This window comes from Beta vulgaris, chromosome 2 (genome assembly GCF_026745355.1).
Source record: "Beta vulgaris subsp. vulgaris cultivar EL10 chromosome 2, EL10.2, whole genome shotgun sequence".
Lineage (NCBI taxonomy): Eukaryota > Viridiplantae > Streptophyta > Magnoliopsida > Caryophyllales > Amaranthaceae > Beta > Beta vulgaris.
In genome coordinates this window covers 44,126,318-44,141,582 of record NC_079203.1, presented here as the reverse complement: position 1 = coordinate 44,141,582, position 15,265 = coordinate 44,126,318, and the positions used below count along the sequence as shown (strand labels likewise).

The 15,265-nt window shown below is 31.9% G+C and overlaps 1 protein-coding gene across 1 annotated transcript; it reads left to right on the top strand.

The window, feature by feature from the left end:
* Nucleotides 1–6,889: 6,889 nt before the first annotated feature.
* LOC104884943 (transcription factor RAX2) lies at nt 6,890–9,187 on the top strand. The gene is made up of 3 exons (XM_010669653.4): nt 6,890–7,210; nt 7,702–7,831; nt 8,218–9,187. Exons 1-3 carry the CDS (start codon nt 7,075–7,077, stop codon nt 8,954–8,956), a joined length of 1,005 nt encoding a protein of 334 aa, XP_010667955.2. The 5' UTR covers nt 6,890–7,074; the 3' UTR covers nt 8,957–9,187.
* Nucleotides 9,188–15,265: the final 6,078 nt, after the last annotated feature.

The following is a 15,265-nucleotide window of genomic DNA, read 5'->3' as shown; positions in this document are numbered from 1 at the left end:
AATTAACTTATCATGTGAACTCAATTATGAATGTAAACATATATTAACTTATCATGACTCATGAGCATAATATCTTTGAGTAAGAAACATGAGAATTTTTTTTTCTTAACTCAAAGAAAATTGGAACTTGAATAAGAAATATAAAACTAAAATAGATAAGAACAGAAAGAAAAACCTCGAAGTAAGAGAGTATGGATTCTCCAAAAAAATATTGTGGAAAAGATGGCTTAAGGTATGAGATATTTCTAGGAGTAGAATAGGTAGTACTTAAATTCCAAAATTAAATAGTTTGTAACCTTCACCATAAATTAGGAGATAAAACTAAAATTTGTAACCTCGATCATAAATTTGAAAGTTATAGGAAAAAAAAACTCTCCAATCACTATAGAATCCTGTAGGAATATATATATGGCCCAAATTTTTATTTTTTTTGGGTTTTCTGAAATTTTTTGACTAGGATTTCATACCAAAAACATTACAAATCCAATTTTGGCGTAATATTCCCACCAAAATAATTTAAAAACAGTGAAAATACTAAAATACCCTTTGCTTAAAATATTTATTTTAGAAAATAAATTTAAAAAAATATTTAATTATTTAAATAAATACTAAAAAATATGGTGTATTACATGTAATGCCCCTCAGGATTGCTTTAAGGGATTTAGCAGGCTACTCATTCAAACAAGATGCATCTTTCTTTAGAGAGCTAATTTCCTTAGTTACTCTACAGTTAAGTGTGCTTGGTCAGGAGAAGTCCAGGGATGGGTGACCTCCTAGGAAGTTTCTCGGGGTGCGCATGAGCGAAGACAAAATGCGCCAGAAGAACGTGTGTTGGTTATTGAGGACAGTTGTTGGTCTTGGATGCCCATTGGTGACGATGGACTCAATTCCGAATGGGTCGGGGTGTTATAATATGTTTTCCCTTTCATCCAAGAATTGAGACCAATACTACGGTTTTTCCTTGCTTTTTAATTAGGGGTGTTCGCGGTTTGGGTTAGTGCGGTTTGGGATGTAACCCAACCCAAACCGCAAATATATGATTTTGACATTTTTCTAACCCAAACCGCATCACACTTTTGCCCAAACCAACCCAAATTGAACCGCGCAAAACGGTTTGGTTTGCGGTTTTTCCTTGCCTTTTAATTAGGGATGTTCGCAGTTGGGGTTGGTGCGGTTTGGGTTGACAATTTTCCAACTCAAACCGCACTTTTGCCCAAACCGAACCGCGCAAAACGGTTTGGTTTGCGGTTTTTCCTTGCCTTTTAATTAGGGGTGCTCGCAGTTTGGGTTGGTGCGGTTTGAGATGTAACCCAACCAAAACCGCAAATATACGGTTTTGACATTTTTCCAACCCAAACCGCACCGCACTTTTGCCCAAACCAATCCAAACCGAACAGCGCAAAACGGCTTGGTTTGCGGTTTACCATTTTTCCTCCGCGACATTAATTTTGTAATCTAAGAGTGAAAAAAATGTTAATAAATTTAAAGAGTTCAAATAAATATGAAGTTGACGTCATAATTAAATATAAATAATAATTTATCAAAAGTGCCCAACTTTTTTATCTCAAACTTGTTTCTTCAGTTGTATATACTTGTATGCTACCTTGTCAAGTGGATTTAAAAATTATTTTTTTTTATAAAAATCATATAAAATTGTGGTTTACAGTGCACTTTCGATTTACAAAAATTAAAACCCAACCCAAATCGCAAACCAACCCAAACCGTGAAAAAACGATTTGGGTTGCGGTTTGGTGCGGTCCAGACAACACTCTGAACCGCCCTACTTTTAATTGTCGCCTCCCCATTGCCAAATCTCTTGTTAGTATTTCTTATATCTTGACATTTTAGGTTCGAAATAGTCTATTTTAAAGATTCTACATTTTTTTTAAAAAAAAATAGGCTAATTTTCGACCCTTACATAGGGCTATTTTATTCGTCTTAATATTTGTCTCATCTTGCTCTCTCCAAGTATGAGTGTCTGTTTACCTATAAATATATATCATATGAGCAATGAGAATAAAAAAACTCATATAAATAGGTAATAATTGGGAAGTTAATCTCCATTGATAAGCATCTAACTTTTTTCATCAATTTTCCGATAAGAATAATTATATCACATAATCAGATTGTGATCGAAAACCTCATCTTGAAAAGATAAAAAGATGGCAATGGAGCGAGTTAGTCCACTAGCGGGCCCATGTCCATGACAACAGATCGGCCCAGAACAAACCCGCACACCGACTATAAAAGAACAAGTTTTGCTTGTATGTGTATTTGTTAATTCATAAACTTCAGAAAAAATCGAAAAACATCATTTTAAGTCGATTGAAAGCACAAAGGCTATGTTTAGTTCACCTGAAATTTTCTGATCTGAACTTATCTGATCTGATCTGATCTGATCTGAACTTGTTTTTTCTGATCTGATCTGATCTGAACTTATTTTTTCTGATCTGATCTGATTTACAGGATCTTATCTTATATAAAATATATTATTATATATATATATTATTACTTTGTAAATCATTATTATGCAATACATTATAAGATCTTCTTTATAGTATTACTATTACTATCATTTTATTTCTATTACAACTTTTACACAACTTTTATTATTAATAATAATAATTATTATTATCATTATTATAAGCACAACAATAATAATTATAATCATAATTATTATTATTACTAAAAATAATTATATAACTCAAGTCATTATTTTATAAGAGCACTTATACAATGTTATTTCACACTTTCCCTTAATAAAAATTTTCACACTTGAGAAGTCGGCAAACTCAACTCTTTTTTTTATAAAATAGAATAAGATATACAAACAACTATGAATTGAGCAAAAAATAAATAAATATCGTGTAACTTCAAATAGCTAGAGAGATTTAAAATTCGGTAAGAAGAGGTATACCGAATCTAAATTTATAATTTGTATCTCACACTTAGCTTATTTTGAAATGTAATCTGAACTTAGTAGTTTCGTTGTCATGAATTTGAGATATCATATTTTATATATTTCTTATTTTTGCGTCAATCTTATGTTCTTAACACGTGGCTTTTAATTTTTTATTATTTAATAACAACAAAATAACTTAATATAATAATAACAATGACATTTATAATGGTAACAACAAGATTAATAATAATTACCAATATTAATAATTAATAAGTACAACAACAACAACAATAATAATTCTTTTGAACAAATGTACTAGTAAATAATAATACTCCCTTTGTATTTTTTTATCTTTCTCACTTAGAATCTTGACACTATTCACAATTCGAGATAATCTTTTAGATTTTTCTCAATATATAAGAAAAAATATAGTCATGTGGGGTCTTGTTTGATTCGTCTCAATGAGTACTTTATTAATATTCAATTATTATAATTTTTATTAATATGTAGTGAAAGATATTTAATAATAATGAGTTTTTAAATAGAAGCATGATATGGTCTGATCTGATCTGATCTGATCTGGTCTGATCTGATCTGGTCTGATCTGGTCTGATCTGATCTGATCTGGTCTGATCTGATCTGATCTGATCTGATCTGAACTTATTTTTTTTGATCTGATCTGATCTGATTAGATCTGAAATAAGCAAAAAATGAACTGAACATAGCCAAAGTAGCACGACGAGACTATAGCCTGCTTGGCTTGTGGGCTCGTGCTAGGAGTGATCCATTGTTTTGATATGTTCGGGTCGGGCTCAATGGTTGCCCGTAAAAATAGCTCAACATTGCCATCTTTAACTGATTAATGCGAAGGCATTGAAGTTAACTACTCTAGAGTTATGCTCGAGAATAGTTAAATTTAATTGTTTTGTTCTTCAAATCGTGTTATTTTTCAAAACCTGTGTTTTACAAATCTTGATAATTTTGTTCGGGGGTGAGATATTGACAATCATTATATGGTATTATGGGTTTTCCTCCACTTCTCTAGATCTCATATACTTCTTCCGTTTCATAATACTCGCTACACTTTTCATTGTGGGAAGTTTCACGTTACTTTTTATGCTTCTCTTTTGGGCAATAATTTCTCTCTATCTCTTTCCTCTCACATAGGCCCTTTTTCTTTTTACTCTATATATCTCTCACCTCCAAATTTACCTACGAGTCTGTGAATTGAAAAATGTAACGAGTAATATGAAACGGAGAAAGTATAATTCTTGGAAAGAGGGTTTATATTAGTATTTTTTTTTTCGTGGGACAGTAGCAAGCTTAAAATGGTAGCAATAATAGAACTTTTCAGATGTTTCCATTTGGAATGTCGCGATAATTGAAATTTCTCCAACACAACACAACGAAAAGAACCAAGAGAAGACAAAAAGAAGAAAATGAACGTTACAAATTTGGTGAGCCGCTTACCAGAAATCCAAATGCATACCAATTTGAGGTTTGAATTGTCAAAAAGTACTTTTAAGTACTAACTGATTGTTAGATGTTAACTCGTACGATAGAAATTCTTAATCAAAAGAGTAGTAATTACTAATTAGTTAGTAAGTTTGCCTCTAATTTTATAGAATATGTCTCATGAGAAGATTAAGTTCCATCGATTTATAATATCAAATTAGCCACCTATCATTTCAACTCGAGTAATGACTTGACATAATAGTATTATTAGATCAAAAAATTACAATGGCTTTAATTAGATTGGATTTACCAAACTTTATATCCAATGAACATTGATTCGAATTCAGAATTTTTTAATCGGTTTTTGTATATTGAATTGCAATATACAAGCATTTCTCTGAATCGAGTCGGATTTGAGACGAATTCAAATAATGTTATCACTCAAGTTTATGAACAAATATATTATCTTCATTGGATTTTTATTACGAGCGTAATTCCAATTTTTTCTTTGCAGAAGTGACATTAGTATTCAATTTGGGTCGAATCTTACATGAAATCTACAACGGTACAACCTAGCATATTCAAATTAGTTTGAATCTCCATAAAAATAGGTATACCATGCAACGATGCTCCTTTATCTTAGATATAAATTATGTAAATAGTTGACGATTGAATTTTTCAATCTTTTGGTTAACATGTGTAGCAGTTCTTTGTTGTGGTGGTGCATGTAGGTTTCTGATGTGGTGGTGTGGTATGGCCTATTGGTGGTGCTAAGGGGTGGTCAGTGGTGTGCTTATGAGGAAGCAGAAGAGTGGTAGAAGAGATGGATCGGGTGTAAGGAAAGTCAGGGGTGAGGGAGTTTAAGTAAGCATTGAATGGGAATTTTAAAGATATAGTGGTACCAAGGGAAAAATTAGTGGGCTCAACAAGACCATAACTAAGGGCCTGTTCTTCCCAGCTTATTTTCAGTTCAGTTCAATTCAGTTCAGTTCAGTTCAGTTCAATTCAGTTTAGTTCAGTTCAGTTCAGACCAGTTCAGTTCAGCTCTTAACAATACTTTTACTCTCACATATCACTATTCATTTCAGTTCAGTTCAGTTCAATTCAGTTCATTTCAGTTCAGATCAATTCAGTTAAATTCAGTTCAGTTTTGTTCAATTCAATTCAGTTCAGTTCAGCTGTTTTATGCCGAAGAGAACATAACCTAAGATAGTAAACATTGCAAGCACCAAATGAAGAACATATTATGGAATAATAGTGACTCAATTTGAGATCTCATTTCTAAACATCTAGTTCCTTGCAGAATTACTAAAATATCTTAAGAATCTTGACAAAATTATTCTCATCAAACACCTCAATCAATTTACAAACTAATTAATAACTTGAAATTTATAAGCTAACTTCATCCGCAAATTACCACTCTATCATGTTTGAAATTATATTATAATAATAAACTGGTCATTTTACAGTATAACTTTAACTATTGAGAAGTTAGAAGCGAGAGCTTCTATTCACAAACTAACTCGACTAATATTAATATGAGGATCATTGACCATAATTATGAAACCAGCATACAAAAATCACCAACTTGCTCTTGGCAAAAGAAAAAACTCAAATTTAAAGGTTTCTATATTCCCATTAGTGTTATGTAGAATTTTTCTATTAATAACTCCCAATAAGATGAAAATATAAAAACAAAGATTTCATGTCAAAATTTAGTTATACTTAACTAATAAGACATATTAAACCAACTCGAATAATTCAAGAGCCAACTAAACTAATGAACACCCACAACTCTCACCTTTAAGATACTTAGAAAAGCTATTGGTCTTGTTTGGTGATTAGAGTTTAGAGGTTAGAGTTTGTGGTTAGATAATTACTTTTTTGTTGAGAGGATTTGACTGCTGATTTAAATAATTGTTGTGTAAAGGTGTTTGGTAATACTTAGCTGATTGTCTAGAGTTTTGTACTTTTTAGAGCATGTAAATGATATTTATGGACATTTGTTTTTTTAAAAAACAAATTTTAGTTTTAATTATATGAACAAAATAGTCATTTATTTTTTCTCTCTCCAAAACTCTCATGAACAAGCTCCTCTACCCAGTTTTTCCAAAAGAGAGTTTTGATCAGGGTTTTTGATGCAAAACTCTCTTTAATTCTCTCTCTCACCAAACACCCAAATTAGACTTTTTACTGATCAAAACTCTAAACTCTCTCTAAATCTCCCTCTCCCAAACACCCCTATATTTCACGCATGCCCTCAAACTCAAATCCGTACACTCCTCTCCATCTCCTAACTTCTTTTTTGGGGGCTTTCATCATAGTGAGAATAAGTAACATCAGCATACATGTGTTAAAAAATGTTTGACTAGGTTAATCCTATGAAAGTGAAAAAGGAGGGAAAAGTAAAGAAACAAACACCAATAATACATAACAATGACCTAAATAATTTTTTTATCTTAAAGAAAAAAAATAAAAAAACACCAAAAGTCATATGAAGTCAAGGGTCACTATTACATTTATAAAACCAAATCCAAACAAAGCTCAAACTCACCAATTAACTCCTTTTACCTTAGCTTCCAAGTTCTAAGCATTATTGGTGTACTCTTTCTTATACTTTCTCTCATTTCTTCTCTCTCTATCTCTCAAAAATTCCTCTGTTTTCTCTCTGTTTTTCCTCCTCCTTTTTTAAGGCCTTGTTTGTTTGTTTTTATAAAATGGGTAGAGCACCTTGTTGTGACAAAGCAAATGTTAAAAGAGGACCTTGGTCTCCTGAAGAAGATGCCACTTTGAAGAATTACCTTCACAAACATGGCACTGGTGGTAACTGGATTTCTCTCCCTCAAAGAGCTGGTATTACTTCTCTTTCTTTTCTCCTTTTTTTTTTCTTCAATATTTCACCTTTTTTTTTCTATGAAAACATAATATTTTTGAAGAAATTTCTCACACAAAAATTGCTCCTTTTTCTAACACACCCAATAATAGTCTTCTTATTCCTCCTTTTTTCAATTTTTTTTTTCTAAATTTGTTGACATTTAATAAATTTAAGAGTTTCTTTGATTAAAATCAAATTCTGACTTTATTGTTACATAAATCATAATACCCATTTCATATAATTCATTGATCAATTGCAATTATTTCATTTTATTGATCAAATTGATATATACCCAGTTGCATGTTCACTTACTTTAATTTAGTTGTTTGCACCCATAAATTATATTTTTTGGCAAAAATTTTGATTCACATCATTTTTTTAATATATTGGCACTTTTATACTAGCTTTAGAACAAAGAAAATCCCTGAAATTATAAGTTTGTTGATTATGGAATTTAAATTTTTGCAAGGTCTAAAGAGGTGTGGAAAGAGTTGCAGATTAAGGTGGCTTAATTATCTAAGGCCAGACATTAAACATGGTTCTTTCACCGAGGAAGAAGATAACATCATCATCTCTTTATTTTACAAAATGGGTAGCAGGCAAGTTCATTTTCTCCTTCATATAAATAAATTAATCAAATAATGCTAAATTTTGTTTTCTGTACTTTAACATAATTAAATTGTCTAATGAATTATTCTAACACATATACTCACTAGATGGTACTATCAAGTTGAATTTTTTAAAAATTCAACTGTTTTTTTTTTTTTGTTGTTGATTAGTTTAATTGGATAATTAATGACCCTTTAGTTGTTGTTTTCATTTGGATTTATTAACAACTTGTGGATTAACATGTTTAATTAATACTGAGAAAATCTTTTTGTGATCAAAGTTTCTGTCTTTTTTTATGGTAATTTTATTATATTAATAATTATATTAATTTATAGATGAAAAAATAATAATGGGTTAATGATGTGATTTTGGGTAGGTGGTCAGTGATAGCTGCCAATCTACCAGGAAGGACAGATAATGATGTGAAGAATCACTGGAATACTAAGCTCAAGAAGAAACTCTTTGCTGGAAGCAACAATATTAACAAATTCAACCCTTCTAGTATCCCAAAAATTGATGTCTCTTTCACTTATAATCATAATCATAATCATATTAATAATAATAATAATAATAATAATAATAATAATAATGTTTTCAATAATAATAATCCCAGTATTTTTCAAGCTAATCCATCTTCTTCAAATCCTACTCCTTCACCCTCACCTTCCCCTACACCTAGCTACATTGACAATACTAATCATAATTTTAATCATCATCATCAATCATATGTCCCAATCACTAGCTTTTCATCTTTGTTGGCTCAATGTAGTACAACTACTACTTCTCCTATGTCAATGATGCCTAATTTTGCTTCCCTATCAAATATGGATCATTCAATTGAGTTCATCCAATCGAGTCCATCAAGGTACTCGCTTCACCAATCGAGTCCTACCGGCCTCGTGGTTCAAGAGAATGTGGCCCCTCCGGAGGAAGTATCTAGTGTCTCGGCGGGATCTTCATCGGCTATGTATGGATCGAGTCTCGAAGATGACCCGTTTTTTGCGGAGTTAGGGTTCGGGTTGATCCAAGAAGTGATGATGAACCCTAATTGTAGTACTTATGGTGATCAAGAAGATATTAAGCCTCAAGGACTTGGTCAAAGTGTGGCTAATTGATTATTATGACTTATTAGAGAGATCAATCAATTAGGCTTCTCTTAAGTTTGCTTGTTTATTGTTGATTAATTACTACTAGTGGAGTATATTTTAGTGATTTAGTAGTAGTCAGTAATGCTAGCTACACCCCTCATTTGGTTGTACTTGTTCATAGAAGGGGACAATGTAATGTGAATCAAACTGAATTGATTAACCAAAAAAAAAAAGTATTATATGAATTTACTAATATAATATGGAAAACCTTGGTAGCAAGACAAAAATGATATTTTTTTTTTATCAGTTTTTGTTTGTTTTTAGTTTATGGCTTTATCCATCTTGTGAAAAAATATACTTCTATTTAGAAAATGTGACAATAAGTGGGGCCCAGTAGTAGTAGTAGAGTTGGGGTTTGTTTGTTTGGGTTATTGCAAGGTGATTTCTGAAGGAAGAGGGCATCAGAATTCAGACATCAGCATGTCAGTTTTTCCTGAAAGAGGGTCAATGTCACGAAATGTGCATGGATGTTGGAGGCCAATTCAAAGGAATGGATATTGAAAATGTCTCTGAAGAAGAAGAATTATAGGGATCACAAAATCTGCTTTTTGTTCACCCATGAGTAGTAAAAAGAGTAGTAATAGTACAATAGTGTTCATGAGAGTATCATGGTCAAATGCTTATTATATTACTCTTATCTTTTACCTCTCTTTCCCACCCATGCATCTTGCATGAACAATTTTACATTATTATGCAATGGCTATAAGTTTATCATAGTATAGGAGATTACTAGATTAGGAGTACGTTTAGGAGCTTAATGTTGGATCATTCGGATTAATCTTAATTCGTTTGAGCTTATTTTAGCTTATAAAAGCCTGTTGATATTTATAGTAGTTGTGAAGTAAACTTATTCAGCGTACTAAAACTCATATTCAATCTATCTTTTTTAGATATAAGTCAAACATAATATAATTTTGCCTAAATTGTATTATGTGGTTTTATTGCGGGTTTATCTCCCTTTAATTGACTTTGAGTATGTCGAGTAGGTAAATTCGAGTTAAGCTAGAGGAACATATTTATATAAACTAATTGGGTTTTGTTTGAGTTTTGCAAAATCTAAATATAAGGGTGCATAAATGAAACAAATAATACTTTACAATATAGTATACAACTATGCTCCGTTCGTCTATTCCAACTCATTTTTTACCGATCGAATCAAGGAGGTTATTTTGACATTTTACGTTGAACTTTGAACAAATGTAATAAGATCTTATATAACGATGTTCATTTTTTTATAACATATATAATGTTCTTTTCTCTTATATATTAATGAAGAATAGGGTCTATTTTAAGTCTTTAACAAGAAAAAAAAAACTAGAATAATAAAACCAACTTGTAAAATAGTCATAATCGGAGCAGGGACAAAAGAAGTAGTGTCTTTAAATTCTGTTGACAACGTACAAATGAAGCTATAAAAATGCTAAACAAGCAAGGCTTGCATTGTCTGGATATAGAGTGCCAGTACATTCGAATCTGTTAAACTAGTGCAGATAATTAACACTAAGAAAATCAGGAGTCGAAAGTCATCTTTTTACTCGACCAATTTGGTTATGAGCGCGAGAGAAAGTCTATCTTACACTTGGACCCTGCGTAACTAAGAAATTCCAAGTAGATAGTACTACACTAGTAGCTTAGTAGCTTACCCAAACAGCATGTAGAGTTTTTACAAATCATTCAACTAGACACAAAAATATACTCCCTCCGTCCCAAATTATTTGCTACATTTGCTTTATCACAAAGACCAAGGAGGGAGTGGGGACCATTGCCATAACAAGAATTAACAAAAAAGCAAATAGGTAAATTGTGGGACCTATGTATTATATATGGAAATATTTACAAAAACCAAGGAGGGAGTGATGGCAAATTTGTAAATAAAGTGTGGGACCTATGTACTATATATGGAAATAGTTACAAATGTAGCAAATAAATTGGGACACACCTAAATGACAAAATGTAGCAAATAAATTGGGACACACCTAAATGACAAAATGTAGCAAATAAATTGGGATGGAGGGAGTATAAACAAGAAAAGGGGTTAGTACATTTGAACGACCCAACTCCAGAGTCCAGATCAACCTTTTGATAAATATATTAGCTTTAGTGTTGATATCCGAACTCCAAATCAATATATTAGAGTAATATTGTATGTAAGAGGATAGAAGAGACTTTTCATAGTCTTAGATTTGTATTGTAAAGTCCCTTCTATCCTTTTACATGTAAGTGCGGAGAATAATTATATTGACCTGATTAGGTTAATTCTGACATTCAATATATATAGTATTTATAATACAGACCTAAAACTATGAAAAGTCATTCTACTCTTTTACATATCATATTACTCTAATATGTAGAATAACATTGTACGTAAAAGGATAAAAGGGACTTTTCATAGTCTTACGACCCTGTTCTTTTCGGCATAAAATAGCTGAACATAACTTAAATGAATAATGATATGTGAGAGTAAAAGTACTGTCCAGAACTGAACTGAATTGAACTAAAACTAAGATGGGGAGAACAGGCCCTTAGGTCTATATTGCAAAGTCACTTCTATCCTTTTACCTACAAGATTACTCTAATACAACATTCTGATCCATCCAACTTAAAAATGTAGTGTAAATATAACTTTGTGTACGATAAAAGTTGTGTTTTTTTCGTCTGAAAACATATGAGCTTGAAGTTTGTTAAGTTTAGTTCAGATTATAAGTTTAGAAGAATTCAGGTGAAACATACATTATTCCAAAAAAAAAAGATAAGAATTTAGCAAAATTTAAAACTTTTTTTTGTGAAATCACAATTTATACTCATAGAGGGCTATCTAAACATCAACTGCTGTAATAGCATAACAAATCAAACACCAAGAAGTATTAGATGTTGAAACTTCCGACAAAATTTTCTAATCAAAGATGTTAAATAAATCACCACGGCTACTTCGTTTAATTAAACAGGTCAAGCTGATTATCTTATACTCAAAAAAACTTAGTTGGATCATGGACCATTAGTCCATTACCTTCATTATCGATTTACCTTTTCAGAGTAGCAGGCGAGCACAAATTTGACATAACTCGACCCATTTCTAGCTCTACATGCAAGTAGTATGGATAACTTGTCGAAGAAATGTGCAAGTAGTAATTCCTTGGTGATCATCATGAAGTAAATAATACTGGAATCATTTATAAGAATATTCCTAATTTGCACAATCATATTCTATTTCCTGAAATAAGATTATTATATGTTATAAAAATTATCATCAATAAGAACTCTAGTGCTTATACTTTTAAATAGAGATGGCCAACAGTGCGGGCCAATCCAGCCTATCCAGCCCAGCCCACTTCGTGGGCCGTGTGGGTCGGGCCAGCAAAAACCCCGGTCCAGCCCAGCTCGAACCGTGAAATTGGTGGGTGGGCCGTGGGCCAGATTTCTTGAGCCCAGCCCACTAAAGCCCACTACTAAAACCGCCCAGCCCAGACCATGAAACCGGTCCAACCCGACCCATGAACCAGACCAGCCCAATCCAAGTAAATATTGAACCAAATTGTGTATATTTTAATCAAATTGTATATATTCTAATCAAATTGCATATATTATAATTCAATCAAACTTAAAAATAATGAAATTATTCATTAATATTAATATTTGTATATATTTTTAATTCATTTTAAAGATTTTATGTAACAATAATGAATAATTTCAATAATTAAATAATTTTGAAAAAAAAAAATTCTCATGCCAGCCTGTCAGCCCGGTCCAGCCCACCAGACCCACGAACCGTGAAAACCGGTAATAGACCGGTGTGGGCCAAGATTTTTCAGCCCGCGGACCAGCCCGCCCAACCCATGAATTTCACGGTCCGGTCTTGGGCCGTGAAATCTCAGCCCAGCCCACTATGGCCCATGGTCCGGCCTGCCCAACCCGCACCAGTGGCCATCACTACTTTTAAATTTAGACATTTTGGTAATGTTTCCACAGTTGAGGTATACTACTATATTGTACTCTATAGTGATTGCATATGTTGTTGACTTATACATATAATAAGGGCGTGTTCGATAACAATAGCTGTAGTAGTAGTTTTTAGCTGTTAGAGTAGTTGTTAGTTGTTGGCGTGTAACTGTTAGCTGTCCAAGTAGCGGTATAAGATATTGATGCTCGGTAAAAGAAGATGTCAAAGTATATGTTTACAAACAATTAATTAAAAACTCAAACAAAACTTTATTATATAAATTATGCACCACTAAAGCTATCCTAAAAGCTACAAATTATAGCTTTTCACAAACACTACTTGTAACACTAAAAGCTACTTACACCACTATCTTGCCAAACACTATTATTTTTCTTAATTAGTGATTTGACCTAGTCAAGACACTAAAAGCTACTTAAAAAGTTTGTGCCAAACACGCCGTAAATAATTTTTTATGATGTGATGATCATCTAATAATATACCTTGCATTTATCAAGTGAGTACTGAAAACAAATTTAAAAATTTGCACAATATTTCGATTTTGTATGATTGAATTCATCCTGCATGGTCAAAAGCCAAGAATATCTTAGAGCATAGCTTACAAATTTGGAATTTTGCACCGCCAAGTAGATGAATTGTGCATCATTAGTAATATGTCGAAAGTTGAAGCATAAGTTTATTTCAATTTTCATATGGTCAAAGTGGTAGATTGTTCAATATTCAATCGAGTGTGGGAAAAATCTTTTGAACCAGAAGAAATTCTTGGAATATAGCTAATTCTTTTACAGTGGGCTATTATTTGATCGGTTTGTCTAATATGGAAAATTTTCCCTTATTTGATCAACCAAAATTTGTGTTGACTTTTCTTTTAAGGTCATGTCACCAGTGCCTTAACTTTAATTGGCAACATATCACACCGTTTTTATTTCAACAAGAAAACAAGATATTAAAAGCCACCCATTATTTTGGCCAGGGATGTCTTAAACTATTTCTGGAGCTATGTGCTAAATGTAAAGTCAAGGTTAAAAATGAAATTGAAGAACGTACATGTATCAATAATTTAGGTCTTAGGAAGCATTGAGACACATTGCAAACACTAAATGGGTGCCATCTAACTTAGTTTGATAAAGTCTTGTGGCGGTAGTATCCGAAATCTGGGATCGAATCCAGTGTACATCACTGCGCTTAGTCGTTCATTTAGACCAAAAACATTGCAAACATGGAAGTTCCTTTGGTAGGAGGAGAAAAATTAGAGGCGTTTAATTCGCAATAAACAACCCACCATTTTTTCGTGTATCGAACGAAGATAATAATACTCTCTCAGTCTCTCTCTCCCTTCCTTTTTTTTTTTTTTATATATGTTTGTAGTCGGAATTTTTTCAGACTTAGAAAAAGTCAAACTGTGAAGATCAAAATGGAATAGAGGGAGTATAATTGTTGGACCGTATGAGAGAACATTAATGCCAAAGAAACTCTTGAGTCTTGACAATATTCTGTCAACTAGTAGAAAAGTTAAAGTTTTTGGGGATTAGATTTTAGAGGGATGGAGTAAATTTTTTTTTTTTTTTTTTTTGTATGGTACTATGGTAGTTATCTGAAAAACTTAACTAAAACTTCTATTATAAGTTCGGGTGTATGTTGAGCTTGGTACACCTAAGGCTATATTATATTTTACTTATTACTCATTTTCAAAACTTCAAACGAGCAAAAAATACTATAAGAGGAGAGCTCCATGAGTAAATGAGCAAAAAATAGTTTTGGATGTATCATGGTACGATTATATACTCGAACTTGACAAGTAAAAGATAGCTAAAACCTTTTTTTTTTTGAAATTATGATATGTCTTGCCTTCTTTTTTAAAAAGTATGTCTCTTTTTTTTTGTTCTTTTACATATGTTACATTCTTTAACGTCATAAATGCTTCGTTTTATTTAGTAATAGGTAGAAAGTAGAAAGTAAATAAGTAGGTTCTTACTCTACAGAGTGAGGTTTAGAGAGATGAAAGATTGATTATTGAAAATAAACTCCTTTACTTTCTCATCGATTTGAAAACAAAAATTGGTGAGTGTTTTTTTGTCAAAAGAAAAACATGTTTCATTTGGGGCTCTTGTGATTACTTTCTTTCTAAATAATATTGAGTTCATCTTTGATTTTTCTCGAAGTCCTATTGGATCATAAAATGAAATAGTTCATTATGATAACAGTCGCGATAGAAAAGTACTTTTATATAAAAAATTATAATTTATGGTCAACTTACATTCTTATTAAGAATTAATTGATAATCAAAGTTTTATCTCTAGATAAACTATCATTAGGCCTAA